This window comes from Oxyura jamaicensis, chromosome 3 (assembly GCF_011077185.1).
Source record: "Oxyura jamaicensis isolate SHBP4307 breed ruddy duck chromosome 3, BPBGC_Ojam_1.0, whole genome shotgun sequence".
In the NCBI taxonomy this organism is placed as follows: Eukaryota; Metazoa; Chordata; class Aves; order Anseriformes; family Anatidae; genus Oxyura; species Oxyura jamaicensis.
In genome coordinates this window covers 85,949,448-85,977,216 of record NC_048895.1, presented here as the reverse complement: position 1 = coordinate 85,977,216, position 27,769 = coordinate 85,949,448, and the positions used below count along the sequence as shown (strand labels likewise).

The following is a 27,769-nucleotide window of genomic DNA, read 5'->3' as shown; positions in this document are numbered from 1 at the left end:
AGTCTATCTGCAATCATCAATCAGAATGTTTCTAAAGAAACAAAAATTAGTCTCTTCCTTTACTATTTTTTCCCATTAGTCTCCTATTTTTTAACACTATGTTGCTTTATAGCATGTATTATAAATTCTCTGGTTCTGTTTCTTGTAGCATCTGGGTTAAAAATGAACACTAAAATTAAACAGATGAGCTACATTAGAGTACACTCAGGAATGATGTCACCCAACACTCTGTAGGATCAGGACCACCACAGTACAAATCAAATATTGAATAGCCTTGTACTACATGATCCACTTCTTCCCCTTTTTCCATTTCATCTCACTGTACATTTAACTATAGCATGGCGTTATACAGGACATTACTGTCTACGTGTACGTTTCTCAGGATTATAAGGACCAATAAAACATGTAAATAACACTAAGGCCCCTGGGCCATGATAGACCTCATCTGATATATGAAGCTGAATCCACAACACCATTTGATCATCTCCCATATAGTGTCTATAACCCCAATAAAATCAATGACAATATAACAAGGAATATTGGTTACATCAGAACATGGGCATATCAATGACCTTAGATTATCCAAAACCAGCTGATTATCCAAATAAAACTTAGTTTTTCTCCTCAAAGCCTAATCCTAGTTTACAATATAGAAATCTACAATTAAGTAATATTTAATATTGCTTTCTTCCTTCATAAATCATAAAACTAGTTGTAGAATTCACTGTCCGAAGATAATTTGACCTTCAAAAGTAGAAGGCAATCAGACAACTTTACTGAAGGGTTCAGAAAGGTTTTGCAACCAGTAATTTAAGACACTTAACTACAAAAGTTGAAAGACTTTCCTGGGTAGTTACAAGTGTAATTTTCCTAATCCGGTGCATTCCATATGCATTCACAATTGGCCAGATAGATATTTGGTTTGTCTCAGTACAGCTGTTCTTTTAATCTTGCTCTGTTTTGAATGGTTTAGTACTTCTACATTTCAAATTCTTAAGTATAAGATAACCATGTTTCCAAAACTATTGCTTAGGAAGATATGAAAAGATTCTGTAACTCCTAGTGATATCAAAGACAGCTGTCCAACAGCTGACCTGCATCAGGAATAGTGCAAAATGGCATTATCTTTTCTAAGAAACAACTTACTGATCGTCCTGGTAGTCCAGGCTGGCCAGCATCACCTTTCATTCCTTGACGACCCTATAATGTTCATAAATGATCGTTAGACATTCAGGATTACAGAACAGAGTAGCAAAATAATTAATTTGTGTAAGTGGACACAGAATAATTACTGCAAGAAACTTAAATTAAGAAATCTATAAGACAACTATGTATTATGGGAAAAAAACAAGATACATATACCTCTTACTTGAAGTAATATTCATCATCTCACAAACATTTGAAAATGCAGGAAAACTGGTTGATATTACATTAAAAACACATGTAAGCAGGAAGGAGCACAAATTTTGATGAGGAAGTGTAACAGTTTTCAGTAAGAGAGACTGTAATATTACTGTCTTCACAAGCAGGAAAGCAGGCAAAGGTAACGTTTTCTTCTTCCTCATCTTTCTCATCTGGTGAATGGTGCTGTCTACCTTCCCAAAGGAAGGTAAAAGCTGCATCTTTTTATAGTAGGACAGCTTTTCTCTAATCCATGGTCTAAAGGGTATTGCACACTTCGAGGACACAAGGTGTGGGAACATATAAATGAGCACTGTATTGTCTTTCACAACCTGCTTGCATTCCACATATACTACTAAGGGCTATTTGGTATGCCTAGAACTTGCCTCTCTGAACCTCCAGCTACTGATTTAAACACAGAAAATAGAAGTTGGACATGTAAGTCTGTAAGAAAGGCTTCAGAACAGAACTGCACACTTAATTTTCCTCTACTACATTTTTTTGAGTCCTAGAACTTTAAAGTATAGAAACTACATAGAAAAGCTGTAGGAGAAAAAATGGTGTAGTGCAATGTACATCACAGTGATCAGATCCCATCCCTTCACAGGCATCTCCTAAGTAATTGCAGCATTCAGGACAGAAGATGCTATTGTATTGGAAGAGACTTGTTTCAGGTAAAGATTTGTTTCACAACACTACTGTTCTGCAGGGAAAGATGAACGTTAGAGCAAAGCTGCCACACTCTTCACAATACCACTGACCCTGTGGACAGCTGACTCTATACTCAGTGCTACCCATGTTCAAAATTGCCACTCACCGGTTCTCCTGGGATTGACAGCCCATTGGGACCTTGCGGACCTGGTGGACCTTGAGGGCCGGGTGGACCTGTCTCACCACGAGGACCAGGTGGCCCCTTAAAGAAGAAAATTAAAACAAGATTCTAAATGGCAGGTTTTTCTGAGATCTGTAACTGCAAAGTCCTTTGGATTAGGCACTTGGAGTAAGTCAGCAGCCTGAAGACACACTGATAGTTTAGAAAGACTGCACTTTGGAAACAGTTTTTCAAGTAGCATATCTTTTCAGAAGCAATTTTCTGATTCAGGTTGGCAGTCCCAGGCCAATGCATGCTTCTTGGCAGTGTTAATTGGAAGTGTAGCTATCCCCTCTGTACAGAATGAAGGAAGGACAGCAATGCTGCAGAGTGCATAGTACCACCACGATGCATATGATCTAGTCTTCTGATGTGAAGTCAATGCCTTTGAGGCATATATACTTAGGCTATGCATATACAGTCTTAAATAGCTAGACTGAATGTAAATAATATTACCAATTCAAATTTTAATTTCCATTCTTAGTTCAGCATGGAATAAGCATACAAATTTTTGTACAGCTAAGCATGTTACAATACCAATGCATTCCAGAAAGATACTTACAGATGATCCAGTCAAACCCCTTTCGCCTCTGGGACCTTTAGCACCCGGACCACCCTAAATTGAACATTTGGAAAAAAAATGTATTTCATACTTCAGGGAAACCAAGAGTACATCACACTGGTGAGTTAATAATCCTCTATCAAATTATTATGTGAAATTTCAGAGATTTGAAGTGTGCAGATCACAATGCTAAAGAGTATTAGAATAAAAGATGCATTAGAAACTCAGGTAAATCACATAAGTTTCAGCCTTGCCAATTCAGCCCATTAAAAAAATTATTGTCATTTTTGTCTTTGCAGATATAAACTTCTTTAATTTATATTCACTCTTTTGAGATAGAGTAATCCTCAAAGTCATCTCTAATAGACTGCCAGTCAACTTAAACAGGCTTCAGATTCCTCATATAGCATTTGGTGGCAGCTTCAAAGTAGAAGGACTTCAAGGCTGAACATAACTCATTTATATTTAAAGAAAATTGGTAGGAGTGTAAAAGTGAATTGAAATGAAATGAATAAAAATAAGATAAAACTTGAAATGAAATAAATAAAATAAAATAAAAGTCACCAATTTCTTTCTCTGATAAATAACCTTTCCTTGGAATGAAATCCTGACTTTGTATTCAGAAAAAGTATTTGCATATTCCTCTAAAACATCTTGTACACAGAACACAAAACAACTGAGATTGAGCCAGATTCTTTCAGCCCATCAAGCAATGATGAGCTATTTGCAGTGATTAAAGCATGAATAGGAGGAAAATATTATTATATAGACAAGTGCAAGTGACAGGAGCTGCCCAACTATGTTTTAAACTAAGAAAAAAGGACAGATTAACACAATGTTATGAACCTGTTGATCACCAGATGTCTCTCTGACTGACATTTATTTCGCAAAACCACAAATCAACTTCATGGAGGTTTCCACTTACTCAAGGAACATCAGAACAAGACTGTCAGAATTCCCCCATGACATGCTGAAGAAAATTAGCTTGATGTCTGCACAAACCAAAATTACCTTTTCCCACTTTGATCAACATGAAACTTGTTCCATACAGTTTAAAATCAAAAAATCTCTATTGCAAATAGTTCCTTACAGCTGGTCCTGGGGGTCCTGGAGGTCCCACACTGTCTTGAGTACAGGTACAAGCATTTGGAAGAGCTGGGCATTTTGCTTCATCTCTCTGAAAATTCAATCACAAGTATTACTGTCCTTTTAAAGAAAAGTACTTGTTGGCAGCACACTTTTTTTTTTTTTTTCTACAACATAAAGATTCTCTATTATCCTGTTTTCAAGTACAGTAGAACTCACAGTGAAACAATACTTTCCAAATATTTCTGCAGGACTTTTCACATTTTTAGGAAATTATTCTCTTTGCAAACAATATAACACACAAGCACAGGAAAAATAATAATAATGCAGCATTTCTGTTGTTCTAGTATTCATATCCATTAGACAATCTGCTTGCACTAACAAGGAATAAATAAGTTACTCTTTGAATGCCAATCTAACAATAGATTAAATAAAACATAACACAGCTATTCATTTCATAATAACTAGGATCTTAAATATCACTGAAATACAGCAGATAACTGATAGTTTTCCACCATTCCTAAGGTACTCAGTCTAGCATATTGCAACCTTTCTCCCTCAGACACAAAACTCTGAAATGCAACATTGTTCACTGCTGCTCTGACAACTGTGATTTTAATGTGTTGTCAGTACAAGGCATAATACCAAGCTAATATTGATATTGTTACATTTGCTATTAGTAGTGATTTTCTGAACAGCCTCTGGTTCATTTATACTTACCATAGAAGGAAGATCACAACATCTGTCTCTGCTAGTCCAAACTGGACTGCATACAATGTCAAAATTCTGGATTTCTAACTGTAAAAGAAAGGAGAACTCTTGAAATATACTAATTGTTATTTATAAAATCTACTGGCATTAGCAATAAAATTCCGCCTAAAACAATTTATTTCTAATGTAGTTAACACCATTAACATTTTCACTTCTTTTTTTTCATTGACAATGACAGAAAAATTATTTTAAAACACTAAAAATATAAAAAATAAGCCTACTTAAGTCTGCAAGCAACATCAAGCTCTGATGCCTGTTCTTGTTCTGGGGCATAAGGTAAACAAATAAAATGACTAAAGAAAAATTTTACAATACTTAATGAGTGTTACTGATTAACTCCTACATCGTCTGAGTGCCTGTGCAGTTCAACATAACTTCTGGCTGAAGAACTTTTGGACCAGCTCTAAGACCTGCAGTACTTGGGTCATACATTAATTTACATGTATGGAACTTTCCACTGACATCAGTGGGGAACGGTTATGCAGAAAGGCTTAAGTAGGGACATTATGTATGATAAAAGCAGTTTCCTCTCTTTTTTTTTTTTTTTTCACCCCAAGAGCTATGATTCTGTAATTTGATATATACAACCACACATTTAGTGGTAAGCACCAAGAATCTTCTTCAGATGTTAGGGTTTGCACATATGGACCGGACTGCAAACTTAAATCTAATACAAAGCCTAGGTAATAGCACTAAATATGCACTAAGTATAGTGAATCCATCAAGATAATTGACATGCTCTTTACATCAGCAGCTACTTTTTCCTTATAGGTTTATAGATCTTAAAGCCAAAGAGGATTACTCTGTCACAAGACAGACCACAGGAATTAAAACCAGTTCATTACAGGAAAAAAAATAAATAAATAAAAAATCTTCACTTAAAGATTTCCAGCAATGGAGACTCCACTAACTGGTCTCTCTTTCCTTAAAAGAAAAACATTTCTTCTCCTATTTTGTATTTACTTAACCAGCCTTCAGCTATTGGATTTCTGTTCTTGCAGTTCTGCTAGAATAAAAAGCTACCAAGACTATACTTCCCTGTTAAGTACATTGGGTTTTACAATACAGACTCTTGAAAGCCCTGGGTGCAGTTAAGGGTTAAGGATTTGCATTAATGAATGGATTAATATTTATTGCTTACTGTTGCTGATCTTCTGTCACCTTTCATAAGTTTTCCAAGTATTTCATAGCCATCAGTTGTGATGTTCCCAGCCTCCTTAATTGGTTTTTCCAGTATTTCACTGCAGTCAATGTAAATCTTAACACTTGATGAAGTTACAACAATATGGACCTGAAAAAAAAAAAAAAAAAAAAGGTGAGAAAAAGCATAGTTAAAACTTTAACAGTATGTCCCTGTTTAGCTAATACTGTTTCCAATTTTCTTCCTAGTAATCTTGATTTAATTTCAAGTGAGGGAAAAAATCTAACTTAATGAAGCTTACATCAGTAACTTTAAAATATGTTGAAGGTCATTTAAATTAATACACAGGTACAGCTAATAGGTACTACTAAATAAAATTGTTGAACTGCTATGGTCTATTAAAAAAAAAAAAAAAAAAAAGCTTGCCTAAAAACTGCCTTAAGATGTCATAGAAGTCAAAATTAAAAAGAACTTGAAAGAGGAAGTGAATATAAGCTCTTTTTTGTCCTCTTCTGATGACTGGGACCACACAAGATGCTTATAAGTCTGTGACTGCCCACTGGCTAATAAATGCTGTCTGTAGTTCAGAGAGTAGATCATTTCAGATCCAAAGATCCAGGGTTCAATTTCCCTGATCCAGGGTTCAATTTCCCTGACTGATGACTCAGCCAGAGGCATTAGTTACATTGAGATTGGGAAAGAGAGCAGAAAAAGACAAAATAATGCAAGGTGCACAGAGAGAAAACTGGATACAAAAATCTACGCCAAAATAAATTGAAATGTCGAAGAAGAGATTCATTATTGGAAATAAGAAGGGAGGAAAGAAAGAATGGCTATAACAAAGGGAAGAAAGTAAGTTTACAAGAACAGAATGAATCGTAAACCTTAAACAGAAGAACAAGAGAAATTGAAGCAAAGGTTAGCATTCTAAAAATTTACAGTAAATATGGTGATTTATCCTGCAGTGACTGCACGGGATTAAATACCACACCATATATGACTAAAACAAAAGGGCAATCTATTGCTTATTCAAAGCAGGCAAAGGACTTAATGAGACCACTACCATTATTTTAATCAAAGTTATGCAAGTAAATTTCCTACGTATCTATGGAAACACAAGACCTTCAGAAGTCTCCAATAAAGAAACAAGGGTCTGACATTTCAGTGAATCTAATATGCAGTTGATGGAAGAACATTTAAAGCAACAGAAAAGTTTTCAGTGGTTTTATGTACCTTACATACTGCATATATTTTATATACAATATTGTAAGATCTATGTAATTATTTAAACATCAACAGCTTAGGACGAGAAGTAAAAAAACAAAATCCTTGAAGTATGTATTTATGTTTTAAGGCTTCTGTTATTGCCATATATAACCTTTCAGAAAAATATTGCTATTTGATGACTACTTGAAAAATTTAGCTTAAATTGGAAACAGAGATTCCCTTAAATGTCTTGAGTCAACAAGGGCCTGAACAATCTCCTGAGAATTTGTTCTTTTTTTCCATACTAAATATTTTCCCATGTGTAGTTGTCTCCAAGGCATCAGCATAGCTTATCTAAAACTCTCTAAACATTATGTACTTATGCTCTATATAGTTGGAATTAAGACTTTTGAGACTACCCTATTTTTTTGTCATCTGAAATTCAGTTGGTGTCACAGTTTAATTCTCAGCACTGTGCATACGAGTGTTTTTTTAATTAACATTGCCAATGTTTTTCACTGACCAAATAAAAAACAGTGGAAAGGCAACTGAGTGCGTCCAAAGTATATTTTGTTACTAAAAACTAAACTTTCCACAAAATGAAATAAGCACCATGCCTAAACTTTAAATTCATTATCACTTATACATCATTTACTCAGTCATTTGATCATATAATTAAATTTTACAGATTAATGACTGCATCCAACTGTTTAACCTCACCACAAATGCAATTTACTAATTCTGAAAGGTACTTAATGTGCAAGTCATTCTACTGGAACATTAACTATTTGTTTCAAATTAAATAATGCAAATTACTTCTGCATAGTGAATACATTTTACTGCATTTTCATTTGCACACAAAACTTGGGTGAACCTAAAACATATTGCTGAATCAAACCAACTGTTTGAAAATGATCAGACAGCCATCGCTATCTGAACATTATCTATCCATCCAAAGAAGCAGCGACCTAAGCAGTCAAAAATAAGCAGAGCTCCCCCAAGTTATTGACTCAGTCAGTTTGCTGCTGATTTAATGCCAGTTTTGAATTTCAGCCTGAATTTCACAGCCCAGACACAATTCTAATAAAAATTTAGCATTGCCAGTAAATAAAACATCTCTGCATTCAATCCCATTCGATTTCATTTTCAACAAAATATTAGGAACACTCTCCTTGATTTCTAACACACTAACATAAAGTTCATCACTTCTGACCATTTACAGTGCCAGAAGGCATTGTGGTTTTAAGAAAGAAAACACACTTTAATCTATCCCTCTGCAGAGCCTTTCTAAGATCAAGTTTGATGGTGTTCTGATCTACTGCTAAATGAACCACATCAATAAGCTAAGCAAAGTACTATCCCATATGTACACCAGAAGAAAGACATAAACCCATTATCAAATTTCCTGTGGCTAACTACTGCAAAATTCCAATCAGAAAGGAAGTCTAGCATGGTAAGAATAAGCAAGTAGAAAAAGTCTGTCTCTCCAAAACATTCAGTTATAAGTTTAATGACTGCCTCAGGCAGTAAGGATTTTTCCTATGGGACTTGCCAGATTCAACAGCTTTCACCATAACTATGCTACACAGAGCATTCAAGTATGCCAAAGTAAATTTCCCTGCACAGTTAGGTGTAGTTAACTGTGCTTCACTGAACGAGCCAGTAAGTCATCTAATGAAAACCACAAAAATGTTTGACATTTTGGAAAACATCTTCTCGTATTTTTAAGACTTGTAATTTCTTTGAAACTAGATGGTAGGAGAAATTTCAAAAGTACCTTCTGAAATGTGTTAATCTTACTTTCCTTCCTTCATCCAGCTGAAACTACTGCTATCCTTTGTTAGGACCTAAACAACATGGTTGATATATAAGGCTTTCCCAGCACATGAGCTGGGAAGTCCCATGATACTATCACTAACAACATGACTCATATAGCAATCTCAGTAATCATCCTGGAGAAAGTCCAGAGAAGTCTGCTCAGTTACATCCTGAAATCCTGAATACAGCTATTTAAATCAAGGCTACTCCAGTTACTTCAAATACTATCAAAATATGAACTTTTTATTAGTTTCTAGGAAAAAAAGGAGGGGGATCAACACCCCACATTAAGTAACAGATATACAGTTCACTTCTGCTTAAGAAACAGTCTCATAAGCCAGAATTCATAGTTTCAGAGCTTTAACGTGATTTGCAGACAGCTGCAACTCCCAAACATTGTTCAGCACTTTATGATTATTTTCTGCTCATATGTGTGAGGGTATATAGCAATTAAAATAATGCAAAAATCTGGATTTTTATTTTCTCTGTAATTGTTTTTCAGCAACAAGCATAGTAAATGGTTACAGATGATTGCCAGTGTTGTTGAGGTTGCAGGTTGTTCCCTATTTGCTCTGATTTATAAGCAGAACTTCAGTGTAAGTGCTGTCAGAGAATCCTCCTCAGCTCTATCACATTTAGAGAAACTACAAGAAAAAATGTGACTCTGAATGTCAATGAAATTAATAGTTGGCACTTAAAACTGACTGCTGGTAGTACAGCATGTAGCGACCTTCATACCCCTTACCTAAAGAAGTGAAGTCTCAACTCTCGCACTGATATCTAGAATGAGAAATACTAAATACTATTCTAGGTTATAACAGTACTTCTTGGTGATAAGATGGCTCAACTTTTAAACCAAAACAATATCTGTCCTAGCCTATCCTGACAATTTTTCTCACTACTTACTGGAAAAGAACCAAATGCCAAGGACAGCACAAAGGTTGACTAATGAAAGTGTGATCCAAGCCTTTTTATAAATAGAAGTAACAAAGCTAATGAAACAAAAAAATCTTTATATATAGAAAAATAATTGGCCATTAAGTAAATTATAAATACATGAAAAATTGGACATGATACACAAACAGTTTGGGTAATTACCTGCTGTCAAATTCTGAAGAAAACAATAGCTTTTATAGCACTGTCTGACTTTTTTAGTCATCTTTGTTTTAAACAGATCAAGTCCCAACACATGAGAATGCTGGCACCAGCTAGCTCTCCCTGCAGTCAGCTGTAGCAAAGCTTGGTTCACAACATAGCCTCCAGTATCAGCCAGTCAACAGAGGCAACCCCTTATCAGTATCCTCAAAGGAATGCTGGTAGTGACTAGTCATGCCGGAGAGGGTATCATAAAGAAAACAAATGTTATACTGCAGCCATATTTAGTCATCAGAGGAAAGCTAAGCTAAACAGAGATATATGATAGCATCAGAACATGCATTTCAGTCACTGAATATGTTGCAATCGCAGCTCACTTTCTTGCCTTAAACATATATGTTTAACAGCAGGAAAACATTTTTAAATGTGTGGTTTTAGGCATACACATAGCCTTTTCAATGCCTAGAGGTAAGCAAGTCTGTCAGGATCAAGTTTTCATAATTTGGTACACAAAACTTTAAAAGCAAGCACAAAATTTTCACAATTGTAGGCAAATGCAGATTTTGCTAGCCATTTTGGCAATTCAAAAACATGAGTTCCATTCTAAATTGCAAATACATTATATTATTTATTATGTGCTCTCTCTCCTCACTGTTGCTCCCTCAGTTAAAGTATTTATAGAATAATTTGGAATATTTTAGGTCCAGTGAACATAAAGCCAAAAATATACCAATACACATGCATCCATTGAAAAATATATAAGTATACGTGTGTTATGTTTGGTAAACATACAAATCTCATTCAATATTCTATTCACATCCCTAAACTGTCTCCTTGCCCTCTTCTATAAGCCAGTAACTACTAACTTTCCATGGCTACATCTTCTTCCCTCAATGGTTCCAAATCATTACACTCTCCTTTTCCAGAAAAAATCTCATCAAAACTTCCTTTTCCTTATTTCTAGTTTACCTTTTACTCCCTTTCTTTCATGTGCCAGGCAGACTATGATGCCTTTTTCGGATATATCTCTCCACTTACACAATCTTGGCAAATTCATCTTTTACACTGGTTCAAGGTAAGCTTTTAATTCAATAAACAAATAACTACAACTTCAGAGATCTTGCATCACGCAATCTATAAACCCTTGTGTCACCTATAGCATTATAGAAAAACTGGATATAACTGACAGCTTCTGCTTGCTTGTATTCTATTTCAAAGAGCTGCACCTCAGAAAGCAACATTCATAATTTCAGTCCTTTACCTTGTGGAAGCTTCCATAAAAAATTTTCTTGACTTCATCATTATCAAAAGTTACAGTTTGAACCTCTCCCCTTGTATCCTTGTTAAAGAATGACAACACTTTGCTGGCAGCTGCAAGAAATTAAAATATTACATTTAATTTTAGATGCACAGCTGAAATCACCATCCTAAGATATACTCACAGGTAAAATGTAGTGCATCACTCCACTGGGTAAATATATACTATAGATGTTTTCACTGACCCATAGCTATGTAGATGCACATTCTTTTGGTTTGAGAGGTAATAAGAAAGTTAAAATATATCTTAGCTGAATTACTCTTAGTCGAAAAAATAATTGATATGCAAAGAAAATATATATATATATATATAACTGAAAATATATAATCATTTTACTATGGAAAAGATTATTCCTTTTGCTATGTAAATATAATCTTTTTACAATGTAAAAGATTATATATGGTTTTGGAAAGATTTTGGAAGAATACATGCAAAGTAATGTAAAGTATAAATTATCTGTTCAATAAGCATAATCATCCTTACGATCAAGCACAACTCCAACTTGTGGTTTGTAATCTCTGTCTGTAATCTGCCAAATTGCAAAAGGCTCATTGGGGGATTCCGGCAGAAGACGGAATAACATAATGATAGTGTACGACTGTGGCAATCCCTCTGGGTGAATCTCCCTGTTAAGACAATATGAGGACATTTTTTCACACAGAAACACATGAGGAAAATTAAGTCTTTGTCATTTGTCCCTTTTCAAAGAAAGAAGAGTAATGGGAAAATAACAGCGTTTAACAGAACTAAGTATTTTAACTATTCTCTCCACATAAAAGAACTATGTGATAAAAATTACTTTGTGCTTTGTTAAAATGAACTCACAGCCTGTCTTCAGTTGGTCCAGGCATAGTTATGGGGGCAGCCAGAATGTGACCAAGAACTCTTGGATATTTATTCTTGTGGCAAGATTCTGCATAAACTACACATATTTTGAATTCCTTGAAGATAAGTTTATAAAAAAGGACCATAGCATTAATATTCTTTCATTTGGCTCATTTTAGACAAGCAATAGAAAATACTGCTTTAACTATCACTGGCCTTCAGGAACAGATGTTATGAGGGAGATATTTAATGTATTCACTGCAGTGGGTGATGTATTTGGGGTATGCCTCATTCACCAGTGGCTGCTGAGGTTTGGATTTGTGATATTCAGACTGCAAGACATTAAAAAGACAGAAAGCTGGAGATAAATAAAAATATGCATCAAATGGCCTCTGGAATTTTTCTGAAGGAAAGGTAGGGAATGCAGGAAGTTAGCTGTAGGAGGGGCAGTAGCTTATGCTTCTCCTTAGCCAATATACTTGAATGGATTTGACCTCATGAGCATAAACAGAGAAACCTTGAAATAAATAGAAAAGCTCTTCTGTATTTTTGGCAAAGGTTATGTACCCACACCGTTAGAGACACTTTCCAATTATAGTCATATCAGTAAGTCAGTAACAACACACAACACAGTGCAAGAAAGAAAGTAATAATGTAGATACAGCAACAGTACTTATAACTGTTAGCAAAGTATCTCAGATACAAAACAACTATGCCACCACGTTCAGGATGCTTTTATTGCCTTGCTGACTCAGTCTAAAGTGAGTTTTACATTCTGGTATCTTAAGAAAACTAAGTGCCCAGAATACTCTGGCAAGTCTACTCCACCTGCTACAACAGACATACAACAGACTGAATCACAACTTTCTAAAAAAACTGAAATAAGCAAAAAGTTTGCCTTTTTATTATCTTCTTATCATCCAATTTATCCTGCTAAATGCAAGATTTATCTTACTGTAACAGAATTGCAAAACAAGATCCTACTGACTAGGATTATCTGTACTTCCATAGATTATAAAAATCCAGGTCATCAGGGATCTGTCACTCACATAACTATAATGGCATATCGGTGAATTCAAAAAGTCTTTAAATTCTCCACTTTTAAATTTGTGAGTTGAGAAGGCCAGCAAAGTGAAATTATTTCTTCATACACCTCAGTGCCTGTACACGCAACCTGACAGGAAGGCAGATTTCAAAGGCTTTTACAAAAACAACTTTCCTTAAATTAAATAGGAGTAGCGGTCTATCTTTAGGCATCTGCCCTGTCTCAGGAGGACTCTTCTGAAACTTACTCTAAGCATTAGATTCCTTCTAGTAAAACTAATTGTTGTCTTTTTTTATGTTTGTGACAATAGGAAAGAATAATCATGTATTACCTCTCCATAAAAAAGATCTAAGACCACAGGCTGTTTAAAGCTCCACTCCATTAGTCAAATACAACAGCTCAGCTACTAAAGAAAATAACCTAAGTCAATGGCATCAGCGTGCTGCATACCACAGTACAAATGATGCCCCTGTAAATAGTAGTGCATATACTTTCATATCAAAACCATTTCCCTCTGTCAGTATAGAGGTTTTTGTACTAAGTAGGTTGTTGTTCATCTGCCTAAGGCCAAACTGTATATTATAAGCAAGGTGAGTGGTTAAGAAGCATAGTCTCAAATAAAAGAACAATAAGCAGCTGGATTAACAGTGAACAGATCACAAAGGAAGAAACAGATTAGCATTTAATGAGAATAATGGCAGATGCTCTTTGGAGTATATTTCCTGGAGTTCAGTAAAAAGAATATCAAATAAATGCATCTTCCATAAGATACTAATGCCATTAGCTATAAACTCTATTAACTCTTCCCCATCTGTTTGCTCTAAATATGAGTCTTCCAGGTTTACTTACCGTATTGGCTGGCTGACAAAAGCATTTTTGTGGAGTCTATATGCTACATAGCTTGGGAAAGAGCCTGATTCCAGTGATACGCCTTGTACAGAAGCAAAGTGCTTCTCTGTTAGATTATATGATTCCAACATCTTGAAACCTTTGAATCAGGAAAGGAAAACAGTAAAAAAAAATAATGTAGAGTTGTAAAGGATACAATTGAACCTATACAAAATATTATAGACAGTTTCTTACCAGGTGAAGTGTATCCTTCCAAGTAAATAAGTGGACAAGCTAAAAGAGAGGAAACAACATTTAAGTTCAAAAATGTGAAATCTACCAGGATATGAAGATGTACATACTTAGTAAGTTTTGTTACTAAGAAATCTGTGCTAATATTAATTTTCAGCCAACTTTTGCTACATTTGTCATGCTGTGTTCTGTTCTGCATTAGATGGACCACTAAACACTTTACTCTCTACTTTTAGTTGGATATTTCTATCATGATAAATTGTATGTGATAACAAATAAGCCCCCAGAATATTTTGATTCTAATTCATAAGTGGAAAGGGGTATAATGAATCGATCTTTCCATAAATATTTAAGGCATGAGTCAGGCAGCATATTTGCTGTCAAATTCACAAGGAAAAACTGCAGATTTATATGGCTCCTCAGGAGCCAGTGGATGGGGATTACACAGTTGCACATGACAGGCCTGAGAATTTTTCATTTGTGTCATAGAAAGATTGTTCTTGAGTAAACAACTGAAATCTAATTTAGATAATTTTGAAACAGCATCACACACTTCACCTGCAGCCCTGTAGCAGTCTGGACCAGGGGTACAGAGACCTTTTATGTCCCCCATTCACATTAGGCATCATTCTGCTTCCTTTTAAAGATCAAGAGTTCTCACTGACTGTTGCTATCATTTTGTTATACCTGTACTTTTGGAATGTGAGACAAGATTATATCAAGCATAATAGCTACTTCAAAATTAACAACAACAACAACAAAAAAAACTTGATCAAACCATGTGCAGTTATTATGAAGTCTAATTTTTATGCATTTTTTGAAGTGCTGTAAATGGTATGACAACTTTAGCAGTATATAAGCAAATGTATCAGTTTGGGAAAAAGGAGAATGGTGTTTTCTACTCACTTGAGGTAGCTGTCTCACACACAAACGTGACGAGGTTATCTTGAATTTTTTCAAATGCATCAAAATCATCAACAATAAATACATGACGCTCACTGGGCTTGCTGGCAATTTTGGCCAGCTCATTGTAATCCACATCAGCCACACCAACCACAAAGATGCTGAAGCCTATAAAAATAACATTTGTTACCTGAAATGTAGTAAAATGTACACAACCATTTTTCAAGTCAATATTTCACAAACCATCTCTATCATTAATTTGTCAAGCTCTATCTAGTCTTGTATCTGGCCTTCATTATGAGCACACATTCTAGATAGTCTTTCACCTATTAAAAGCTCAAGAAGAATTAAACTATTTTTTGCATCTTTCAAAACTTTCTCCTTCTTCCATCACTTACTGCTGTTTGGCATTATTTAAGCTACACAGCCTTGTCTACATAGTCTCTTTCATACAAAATGTACAATCCTTTCACCTCTACCATATCTTAAACCTGTTCTGTGTCCAATATCTCTGCACAGTATTAGTTATCTAAATTAGTTATCCAATACTCTATCTCTTGCCACCTCTGGATGGGATCATTTCACCAATTTTTACTTTCCAAGTTATAAACAAGTCTAAGCTAGTTATCTAGGCTTACTCTATAATCATCATACAAACAGGGACGGATTCAGAATACAATTCAGTTCACCTCCCTAAAACATGAATTCCAGGACAGAAGAAATTGTGTTCTGTAGATGTCTACCTGTTGCTCTCTTCAATAACTATAAAAGGACTCCACGTGATCACCTTAGACTAGATATTAAATTGTTAGATGGCTTAAGTAAAATGAGAAGAACCCAGTGCCTAGAATTTAATCTTATCACTAGGTGTAAAAGCATAATCTCCCCATGATCTGTGACAAAAGTCAGGGTGATTCTCCTCTTCAAGTCCTTAAAGAAGTGTCTCCTTGCCTTCCATATCAAGCTTTTGATTTCTATTATCTTAGAGCATTTACAGAATTCTTCTTCTGACTCATTTCTTCCTTTCCTTTTCCCACCTAATCCTCCATATGATAATTTGACCTCTTTTGTTATACCAGAAAGCAGGGGAAAAAATGCCACTACACAATTCAGCACTAAATAGAAAAACCTCTCCCCAAAAATTTCATTGACAAGAACCTGCACAGGTAATGGAAATGCTAGCAGGAGGCTCGAGGCAGAATTCACATTTGTTGCCCGTGATAAACACAACTTTATTTACATTTTGAATTTTTCAAAAGGAAATGGGAGATAATTAAATTATTCTCTGTGGTCTCTATTGAAACTTTGGTTGAAATATTCTGTTCAGCTTTGAGTACAACATTTAAGATGCAAAGAAGTGAGTAGCTAGGGAAAATGATAAGAGGTTTGGAAAACATCACCAACAGGAGGTTGAAGGAAATGATTTTGTTTAGTCTAGAAAAGAGAAGACAGAAAGAGGAAATGACAACCAGCTTCAAATATGAAGGCCTGTTACAGTGGACAGTTATCAATTGCTTTCCTGGTTAGCTAGGTAAATGAAAAGAAGACAACAGCTTCATTAGTCTGAAGAAACACTTAGGTGAGATGTGAGGAAAAGCTTTCCAACTATTAGGGCAGATAAGCACTGAAGCAGATTATCCAGAGGGGCTATAGAGATTTTTATGAACAGGTTAGCCAAACATCTTTAGAAGTCACCCAGACAGAGCTGATTCTTTCAGATCACAGAGATGGTCAAGACGACCACTTGTGGTTTACAAGCCAGTAATATACTGCCAAAAATATGCTTCCAGTATAAGGAAATATATCTCCTTAGTCAGCAAAAGTGCTCTCCAGGTGGTTCATGCAATGAAATGCAAGACTGCCGGAGAATCTCAGTAAAGGCTGCTGAGAGCAGGGAAAGGAATAAATGCTTAGTCACACATAAGTCACACTCAGCAATCTAAAGAGGGAATGCAATGTTTCTCAGCTCAAAAGACAAGGGAGAAATCAGTTCAGACCCAGCTCCAGCAAGAGCACCTCCTTTCAGTGGAGTTCCTGTAGTCTATGCCAAGTAAAACATGAAAAAATTCAAAAAGTCAGGCTCAGTACATCAAAGGCACCAGAATGGAGCACACTTCACAATGATGCCAGTGGTTCTCATAGCAAGGAGAAGTAACCAAAAGTCAGTTCTGTGAAACAATATGCATAAGGTATTCTTTGAAAGCTCTGGGAAGCCATATGCTTCCACAGAGGGGAGTATACAGAAAGAAAAAGTAAGTCCGGCCCAAAAAGTCTAAATTCTTTGAATACTTTTGAGTGAATCCAACCACTCACAATACATTTTTGAGTCCATAAATGTTGCATAAAGATTTCACAAACAATTGAAGCACTGCTTATATATTGTATTGCTTAACACAGTAAGGAAATGAAATAGCTAGGTACTATGAATTGCTTACCAGAGTGCTGTATGACTGTTGCTGCTTTCCTCACTTCGTCTTGCGATCGACCATCTGTGACAACAACAAGTACCTTGGGAACACCTCGCCTCATGCCACTCTCCCAAGTCAAAACCTTTTCTTTGATAAATGTTAGTGCTTTGCCTGCAAAGTGCATAATGAATGTGTCAGTCATATTATCTGCAGGAGAAGAAATTCCTTACTTTACACTTACAGAGTGACAGCCATACAACCAAAACAGAAAAGCATAAAACTTAATCCTTCAACCATGAAACATTATGATAATGAGGCAGTTTCCAAAACAAATTTATCTTTAAGAAATACGATTACTGCTCAGAATTACCTGTCCGTGTGTTTCCTCCTCTGTACTGAATATTTTGAAGAGCTCCCAGGGCTTGGGCCTTGTCATCAAATGTATTCAGTTTAAACTCAGATTTTGCTTCATCACTGTACTGCACAAATGAAACCTGAAAGGGAACATATCACAATGTTCAGTCACATATCTCCATGTTCAAACTCACTCCATTGAAATGTGCATTGTGGTAAACATTAGTTGAAAAATATTTTCCATATATGTATGATTATGTACCCTCATACATATTTACATACATAGACACCATCACAGCAATGTACACACAACACTTTCATTTTCTGTTGTGTACAAAATGGAATATGATCTTAAATAAGTATGATTAAATGTTTACTATGGTGCAGTTAATGTAGTATGTACTCTCTGCTTACAAGCAGGTATAAATTTTCTACAAAATCTCTTCTGTTTTTATAGGAGATACCAAAAAGTACCTGATGACAGAATGTCAATATATTTGAACATATACAAGTTTGTGTACTCTCTTGCCTTAAGTACATATAGTATATATATCACTGAATATAATCACTGAATATAATTACTGAATGTTATTAATGTAATTAATGAATGCACACCCATACACACATTGAACAATCAAATACAAAAGAAAACTGATAGAAATCTGTAAGAAAGGAAAATCAAATTTCTTTAGTAATCCAGCATCAGCTTCAGTTTCCTTCTAAAATTTACCCAACGGAAACAACAAACCTACCTGTATTCCAGCAGGATTAATCAAGTCAAAGGCTCCTACTGTGTTAAATACAAATTTTACTACTTTATTGAAGTTGTCATCACCAATACTCCAAGAAGCATCAGTCAAAAATACTATGTCTGCTTTGGCACCTCTGCATACTGGAAGACCAAGAAAAATAATAATTGAAACATGTCATTCATAGCACAGTGAAATAAAGAGCATTATTTCAAAAATTTAATATTCAAAAATGTCAAATATTCAGCAAACTTCTACTACCACACAGTCAACCTGGCACAAGGCTGATGCTAAGCATGAAACAATTAAAAATTCTCAAAGGAAGGTACAAGAAGTGAAGAAGAACATAATAATCAAATGTAAATGTCTTAAATGACATTTTTTTCTGAGCAGCTACCATAAAAATCAAATTTTCTGTTGAGGGTTAGGCTCACAGATTTCCTACAGAATATCTTGATATTTTTTTCCCCAAAGGTATGCATCTTGCTGTTTTAAACCAGGAAATTTCAGATTTCAGTAAAGTTCATCGGCAAATGTATGCAGTTAGGAAATTGGTCTCAGTCTTCAGACCCTGGAATACTGTCCTAGCTTTAAATCTATTCGAACTTATAAAAAATAGAGTAAAACACTGAGGTAGTGCAGCAACCATGTACAAATACTGAATAAATCTGCAAATAAACTTACCATCCCGAGCTGGAGGGATTGTGGGAGGTGGAGGAGGTGTAGGCGGTGGAGTTGGTGCCTCTGTAGGTTTGACGACTGAAATAAAACAAACATATTCCGGCTCAATATAAATTACTTCATTCAAGGAAAACTCTAGTTTATGTACTATACTACCACAGAAATATTCAAATCTTTTGTCACTAACCCAAGCAATGCATAATTACCAAGGAAAATTTTCCAGTGCTACAAAGTTAATGAGGTTATAGTTGATGTTTAAAAGGTGCATCATTTCATTTATGACTGAGGAAAAGCTTTGCATGAGCTGAATAACATTGCACTCTGATGACCCACTTTTTCATCCAAGTGCTAGGAAATACTTGCTTTGAGGAAGAGCACAAGAATTTCTCTTTCCCTCAATTTCCCTCAAATTCCAGCTAACATTGCACTGGCAGAAAGGGGAAAGATAACTTAAAAGAGGTATTGAAAGCCAATTAGAAACAAGGTAAGTTCTACCATTGAAACAAGTTCTATACTCAAAACTTAGTTCACAGGGTCTATTACATACCTGTATGCTCCCTCAGAGAGACTGGAGGTCCCTCAAGGTTAGGGGTCTGAACAAAGATGGTAGCATTGTATTCTGTGTCTGGTGAGAGTCCAGTAAAACAATGGCTTGTTTCTGATCCACGGACTGTAATTTCCTGTCCCCTGGATCCTGTAAAAACAAAGCCCAGTTGAAAGAAAATTAGAATCCAGTATTTCCCTTTTAATATGTGTGTAAATAAATTTAGAAATTAGATACTTGAGAGGAGGATGGAATAGACCGGACAGCAATCTTATTCTTATCCCAAAAAAGCCTTTCTAGACCAAGATTATTCAGTGATTATGATGCCTGGCACATACAGGAGAGTAACTACATTCCAGTGCGCATATCAAAAAGCCTGGTAACTAGCAAATTCCCACTATTGAAAGTTAATTTGATAATAAGCAGTACTTCCTCTGCAAAACTTTTCACCACCACAGATGGTTCAGATCTTTAAAGCTCAATCAAATGCAGCATGACTTCTGGTGGCTTTCCACCGTACCAAATAAGTGGTTCTGCCATTGAAACAAGACAGTTTTGCATGAAATGCAAAAAATAAAATGCATTTACCATCAGCTGGGTTCAGCTTTAGTCTGTAAGAAGTTGCTGACCGGTGAGCTGACCATCGGATACAGAAGGAATCCCAACCCACTTTGTAAGTCGTTAGGTCAGTGACATTTAAATATACTGTGAACAGAGAAAGAGAAAAATTGCTCTCTGGTAAGCAGTACATAATACATGTTGAAAGAACTACACCACAATTAAATTTACATTATAAAACCTGATTTTTTTAAAGAGTTATAGATGAAAACAGCAGTTCTAGTCAAGTCTCCTCGTTTTTAATTATGCCCTATAGATCCAGCCTAGCTATTTACAAATCCCAAAGTCTGATACCTTTCTCATGTTGGGTAACAGCTTATTTTATCGGTTTTCACATGAAGTGGAGCTCTTTATAAAATAAGAAACTTCTAAAAAATGGAAACTGACTCATATATATGGCAGTATGAAAAGCATGTATCGAGTAAACAAAATTCAAGATGATTGAGTCATCTTAACTGAAGAAATTTTAAAAAGCTTCTTAACAGAGGCCATCAACAAAATCATCTCCTTCCAAAAAGATGAAGTTTCAATGCCTGGACATTCCCATAAGATAAAGACAGAGTAGCAAAAAGCTTAGACCTGCCTTGCATGGTTAAATTCTATAGTATCCTGGAGAAAATTATAGATTGGCCACAACTAAAATTAAAATTGCTAAATAAAATTGATAAATACAATTTTAGGAAGCAGACTATAAAATTTTATAACATCATTACTTTAAACTGTATTTCCATTATTGTTCTGAAGGTTAGTGTTTCTAAAAACTACATCATGGATGGGTGACAAGTATTCTCTATGAGAGGATATTCAGACCATCAACACCCAGCCTTAAAAATACTGTCTTAATCAACATTATCCCAGATCAGCATATGCACCTAACATAACTACAACAAAATTCTATTGACTTACATGTAGTGCCTTGATCTGTCAACGGTATGCTCATTCCAGAGTCATACTGGGCATAAACATTCACATCATAAGTGGTACTGGGAGACAGGTTATGCAAGGTGTAGGAAGTCACTTCTCCCACAAAAACCTCCATGGGATCATTTGAACCTTTCATTAAATGGAATTGTCAAGAAAATACACAGAAAGAGAAAAAGATTCTTGATTAAGTGAGCTACAGAATTAACTGCTTCCTTTAATGTGCCATTAAGTGTTAATCTTATTTTATAAAACAAAACACTAATTTCTTAAATCACCTAATTTTAACATATTAGACTGTTGCAAATAGAACATAAGCAAAGCTTTACAAGCTGTTGTGCAATATACATGTTTAATTTGTAGAAAGATATGTATATTGTTTCATTGTCATATAAAACAAAGATTATAAGGGATCTTAGTACCTAAATATCTGTCCAATACTAATTTCACAAACCCCAGTTCATATCCTCAGGAGGACAAGACGTATGAAAGACAGGAAAACCAAGCTTTTTTCTAGTTACTGATTAGATTGTGTATTAAATATCAATAAAACTCAGTCTCTGTATAAAAGACTGTATTTGGTAGTTCTTATAAAATAATGATAATAAGACATAAGCTTTCATCAAATGAGTTTACAAAGGAACTAAATAAATCCTTTAGCACAAATATTTCATGATACATGTGGTTTTTATTCTGATCTTGCATTAGCTACTCACTGTTTTGAAAGTGCTGTACTCAGAATTAATAAGCTTTCTTACCCACGGGTTTATATACAATTTTATAGCCAAGAACAGGGGATGGTGAAGGATCCCAGGAAACTCTGAATCGTGTATACCATTCATCAGTTATATACATATTTTGAGGTGGAAGCAGGCCAACTAAAAGGAAAGAAAAACGATAATTAATTAGACTAATGGATGCTTTTTCAACTCTAGAAACTTACATTGTAACTCTGTAGGGAAATAACCACGCAACAGACATCATTAACATAATGAGATCTTAACAATGTTGGACTGCTCAAGGAATATATATCCTAGACTTTAAAAACAATATAAAATATTAAAATAAATTACCAGTCCTTCCATTTCCAGTCAGCTGTCCACCATCACCATCTTCATAAACAGCCACAACAGTTATTTTGTATGGTGTATCTGATTGCAGTGGTTGGAGTATCACATTATTCCTTATCCCAGGAACTGTGGTCTAGAATATATAAAAGAAACAGATGTGAACAAACTCACAGTACTGTAACTGATTAACAAAAACAGTAAGTAGAATTAAAAATTTCTTTGACACAATTTTTATGTCCACTGTAGATCAAGTCAGCATATTTTAAGGGTTATAGCCTAGGAACAATTCTTAGTACCCATTATTTTTAAATATAAAGCACTGTCATAAAGGCAACATAAAAAGATAAATCAGATTGACTCTTCAGCCCCTACCCTCACAAGGGACATAGTTTAGTGATGGGACTCAGAAGGTTAAGTTGGACTTATATCTTGAAGATCTTTTCCAACCTAAATGATTCTGTGATTCTACAGTCAGACTGAGATGCTGCATTTTCTCCCCCAGATTTCATTATTTCAGTACTGCTCCCTTATTAAAAAAAAAAAAAAAAAAAGTCGTGATGATGTGTTTGGGGACAGAAAAAAGAGAATAAAAAGCTCCTAAAACAAGGAGGGAAAACAAAGCCATGCACATTACTCATCAGTTTCCTTTTTATGTCTTCATTATCCTCATGTCAGGCTATAACTGTTTCAGCAGAAACACGTTCTGATAAAAAAGCTCTGAATATTTTGATATGAAAAAACTTGCCTATTCTTGCAACTCTTAATCTCCTCAACTTCTTGGTGAAGCTGTGCACTATTGCATCCTTCTAATCAACAGGTAGGCATAGTCCAAAAAGTGACTCTGCTTCATAAAAGGGCTATAAAGCACTGAAACTACAGAAATTAATTTGAGATATCTCAAAAGTATGTCCCAGTCAACATTTTCCATTATTACTTGATAAAAGAATTCAGTTGTTTCAGACTTGCTATTTTTATGAAATTTCCAATGTTTTCTGCAGTGAAGATATGTGTGTTCAAAATTAGTTGTGTCCTAAATAACAGGTCCAGTAGGAAATTTTCAACCAGTGAATTTTCAGCATGCCCTGTACAATAATATATAAGCAGTTAGAGCATTTAGATAGTGCTCTACATGTTACATTTTGGCTAGTGGCACTCAGCAGAAATTCCACCATTGCCCTCTATAGGATCTGAGTTTGGCTTTGCTATAAACATTCAGAGAATTTTATAAACATCAGATTAACTTGTGTTATCATTAAGCTACAGGAAATTAAACACAAACACAATTCATACTGAACCTTGCAAATACAAGTTAGATGCTGAATGAACATTACCATTGCTTTCTGATTAAGCTCTGCCAACTCTCTTCAATTTATGAAAAGCAGACATGTTTATTCTGTATTTTAGCACACTGACTGCATAATGAATGGAGTATGAAGTAATGGATGGCTATTCGCTGTAGCACAATTTTTTAACTAAATGTCAGGAAGGAGGCTCTGCTCAGAATCTTCTGATTAATGATTTGACTCATATCTTTAACATTATTTTAAACAGAATTTGGTTCATTAAACTGTATATGTTCTGCAATTTTGTGGGAAAAAATATTTTCTACAAAACATGGCTTCTCAGAATTAACAATAACCAAAGAACCCACAAAACACCCAAAGTGTATTACAAGGTAAAACAGGTGTCTTTGTTTTTCTGTAGCCTAAGCAATTAACCAAAAACATCTTGGTGCTTATTAAAGAATTACAGAACTTACATATTCGTCAATAGGATCTCCCACAGTGGGTGAATAAATGATTCTGTACTGCTGGACTGGCCCATCAGCGTGGTCCCATTGTACAGAAAGGCTGTTTGTGGTCTCATCAAACACTCTCACATTTCTTGGACCACTGCGAGGCACTAAAGAAAAAAAATACAGAATGCTGCGTAAGTACACCTACAGCTTATCACATCTAGAAGTTTTAGATGTATATAGGGATTTAATAGAGAAAGCATAGAAACAGCAAAAGAGTGCTGGCCTATGAATGCCATAGGAAGTTCCTTTACACTTCATTTCTGCAAGCTAAGTTGTAAGATGGGTTTTAGTGTTTAGGCCTCTTCAACAAAACAAATTAACATTTAGAAGGTTGAAGTATAACTATCAAGCAAGACACAGAATATGAAGCACTTTTTTTCTGTTGACAACAAATTCTAGCCATCTTTATGTGCTATTTGTTTTCAGACAGAGTAATTGATATTTGTCTTTAAACACATTTTAAAGAACATATTTAAAACTCTTTTTTAAACATATAAATTCAAATTAGGCTTATTTCACAAGTGAAAATAAGTTTGGTAATTATGCATGTACTCCAGCTGCCAGGCAATGTAGCAACAGCTCCCTTCCTTGGAGGCTTACAACTGCTTCAGCCATAACTCAGACATATTGATCTCTGAGTTGCACTGAATGGCTTACACTATTTTTGATTGTAACCAATTTTATAGATTCCTCACACATCAGTCTTGACATTGATTTCACAAAACAAGTACTGCCTCTTACATGTTCTTCCTTGTGCTTGACTTGGATTTCCTTCTCCATCTGCATACAGAGCTATAACATTTATCGAGTAAGCAGTGTCAGGAGTCAAGCGCTCCAGCATCACATCACGAGTGTTGCCTGGTACCACAATCTAAAACAGAAAGAAAATGCACGTACATTAAAAAAAAAAAAAACTTCAATTTATACCATATTTTTTTAGAATAACAATTTGAATGAAATATAGAAAAATTGGGAACATGGCCATGATATGTATTTTTCAAGAAAAATAACACAAGTTTAAAATAACCAAATAACATAAAGATCATTAATTCTGCAAATGGAGAGCTTGTTCTGTTTTTGTTTTACCTTATATTTTACATTAAAATTGTTCAGAAAAAAAAAAAAAAAATCAGGAACCCAAAACAAAAAATGCAAATTCTGTCATGGTTTCCTGACATGTAAAGGTCATTTTCTAATTGACAGATTCCTACTCATGCGTAAAATACTATGCAGTTACACTTTACAGATACAAATGACTCGTTAAAAATTCTTATTCTTCCTTACACAAAAACATATTTATGTACAATATAGGTGCACATTTTATGTGAGTATATTCACAGGCCTATATCTAAAACTGCACCCATTTCTACACAAATCCTTACTTCACATCTGGAGGGCAAATTTTTAACCCTATGCAGACTTCACTGCTCACCCAGTCCTACTTAAGTATTAATGATTTGGGGTAAAGAGATGATTCAGTAGTAGTATCGTATAAATTTGGCATCTCGTTTCATAATTAAACATTTCCTAATAAATATTGTTTCCTTCTAACTATATAAAATAAAGATTTTAACTCATCTTTACCTGCAGTAAAATAAATGATACTCATTAATCAGCTTTAAGTGTGACAGTCTTATCGCTTTCTTTTTTTTTTCATTTCACCAAATTAAGCTTTTGTTTACAATATACTAATTTTTATAGGCACAGTATTTTCAGCAGGGATAATCCTAGGCAGGCAGCTGGCCTATGTTTATTATTGTTCTACACTCATTGAAGGAAGCAATATCCTCCACACACTTTTAAGGAATAGTATAAAAACCAAATTACTTACAGATTCTGATGGCCTTAGGCCAGATAGTGAAGAGTAATTAATTCTGTATTGCTGTACTGGACCTGGAGCAGGTTCCCAACGGACATTCATGCTGTTTGGTGTGGGATTGTAAACTTGAATGTTTCTTGGTGTTCCTCTCTCCACTAGGTCAAGGATAATTAAAATTAAGTTTACAAAGCTGCTTACGTAAGTTCTAGTTCTACTTGAATTTTCAACTGTGCTCAAAATAATCTGAGAAATACATCAGCCCAAGATAAACACATGATTTGTATTACCCTAATGTTATTTATTTACCCTTCTATGAAGCTAAGAATCTTAGTTATTAATCTTTCAGAGCATCCCTGCCAGGCAGCAGGGCAGCTACTGGCACTAGAATTGAAATTTTACTTTTATGTATAAATAAACAATAAGTTAGCTTCACAACATAAGAGCTGAACTTGCCTGAGATAAATGAACTGAAAGTCTCCAAAGAAAAAGAATAAGTTACAGAGCTACAACCATAAACATTAAAAAAAATCTATAATTGATATAAATTAATTAGAAGACTTCAGTTTCTAATGATTTGAGTCACTAAACAAAAATCCCAACATTTTATTTTAAAGTACTGTTTTACTTACAAGTTCTTCCAGTGTCAGATGTACGTCCACCGTCCCCTTCTGGAAAAACTGGAACCACAGTCACAGTGTAAGGTGTGTTGGGCTCAAGTGTTCTCAGGATGACATAGTTTGTATTTCCAGGTACTGTGGTCTACAAATTTAATAAGAAATATAGAGTCATAACAGTTCAGCTTTTTGCATCTCCATTAGTGCTGATATTTATTTTAGATTATATGCATGATTACTACCCCACAAGGGTACTGCAGTTAACATAGGCAGGCCTACTAACATCAACCTAGATCTGATTTAACCCAAGAGATTTTCAATTTATTTATTTATTTATTTATTTATTTATTTATTTTCATTGCTGAATTTAGAAGTAGTCTCACAATCCAGAATGGTAGATTGCAATTTCCCCTCCTTTAAAAATCACCTTCTCCACCATATCTCATTTCTACACCGGATGTAATAAAATCTACATGATGGAAGAAAGCTGTTGATACTCGAGGTAAGAGAGTTCGTGTTATCTTCTAGAATTGGCTTTCAGGAAGATTCTATCTTGGTCAATGGTTATTAAGTTCTATGCTCTCCTGTACAATCACTTATAGCTGACTTTCATTTTGATCCTGTTCTACTATTATCAGTAAAGAGAATCTACAGTGACCTTTTTAATGACTACTATTTAGCAACTCGAGAGTCATTAAGTCACTTTCAAAATCAGCATTACATAACACTACAACATGCTAATGACAAGAAGTAATGAGCACCTCATGTTGTAAGTAAAATTCCATGACGTTTTAGGAATACTTTTTTCAGTAGCTCTGGGGATGCTATTTAAATAGGAGTAATTCATGTACTCCTTATTTCACTGGCAAATTAACTTGTGCAGATGTGGAAAATGAAATACAAGTGGGAAAGAATAATATTTTCCCAATCTGCAACAGGTGTGATCAAATCCTATTTTCAAGATTGTTTTAGCTCATTAGTAATTAAGTAATTTTAGAAGATTGGAATCCACCCATGTGGATTTTTCTGCTTTCAAAAATATCATCCCAAATGACTGCCTACTGACACATG

At 34.9% G+C, this 27,769-nt stretch overlaps 1 protein-coding gene across 7 annotated transcripts in view; it reads right to left on the bottom strand.

The window, feature by feature from the left end:
* The window catches only part of COL12A1 (collagen type XII alpha 1 chain), a 97,728-nt gene that overhangs the window by 14,954 nt on the left and 55,005 nt on the right, over positions 1-27,769 (bottom strand). For all 7 annotated transcript variants that reach the window (XM_035320997.1, XM_035320996.1, XM_035320998.1 and 4 more), the window contains 24 exons: positions 26,714-26,843; positions 26,097-26,239; positions 25,007-25,136; positions 24,227-24,369; positions 22,471-22,600; positions 22,156-22,275; positions 21,383-21,529; positions 20,447-20,563; positions 19,862-20,008; positions 19,318-19,392; positions 18,637-18,776; positions 17,901-18,024; positions 17,558-17,701; positions 15,126-15,290; positions 14,223-14,261; positions 13,989-14,127; positions 11,753-11,895; positions 11,213-11,322; positions 5,833-5,982; positions 4,641-4,718; positions 3,925-4,011; positions 2,835-2,888; positions 2,219-2,314; positions 1,147-1,200 (listed from right to left, as the gene is read on the bottom strand). In XM_035320997.1, the coding sequence (XP_035176888.1) occupies positions 1,147-1,200; positions 2,219-2,314; positions 2,835-2,888; positions 3,925-4,011; positions 4,641-4,718; positions 5,833-5,982; positions 11,213-11,322; positions 11,753-11,895; positions 13,989-14,127; positions 14,223-14,261; positions 15,126-15,290; positions 17,558-17,701; positions 17,901-18,024; positions 18,637-18,776; positions 19,318-19,392; positions 19,862-20,008; positions 20,447-20,563; positions 21,383-21,529; positions 22,156-22,275; positions 22,471-22,600; positions 24,227-24,369; positions 25,007-25,136; positions 26,097-26,239; positions 26,714-26,843 (2,805 nt within the window). The remainder of the gene's footprint in view (positions 1-1,146; positions 1,201-2,218; positions 2,315-2,834; positions 2,889-3,924; positions 4,012-4,640; positions 4,719-5,832; positions 5,983-11,212; positions 11,323-11,752; positions 11,896-13,988; positions 14,128-14,222; positions 14,262-15,125; positions 15,291-17,557; positions 17,702-17,900; positions 18,025-18,636; positions 18,777-19,317; positions 19,393-19,861; positions 20,009-20,446; positions 20,564-21,382; positions 21,530-22,155; positions 22,276-22,470; positions 22,601-24,226; positions 24,370-25,006; positions 25,137-26,096; positions 26,240-26,713; positions 26,844-27,769) is intronic.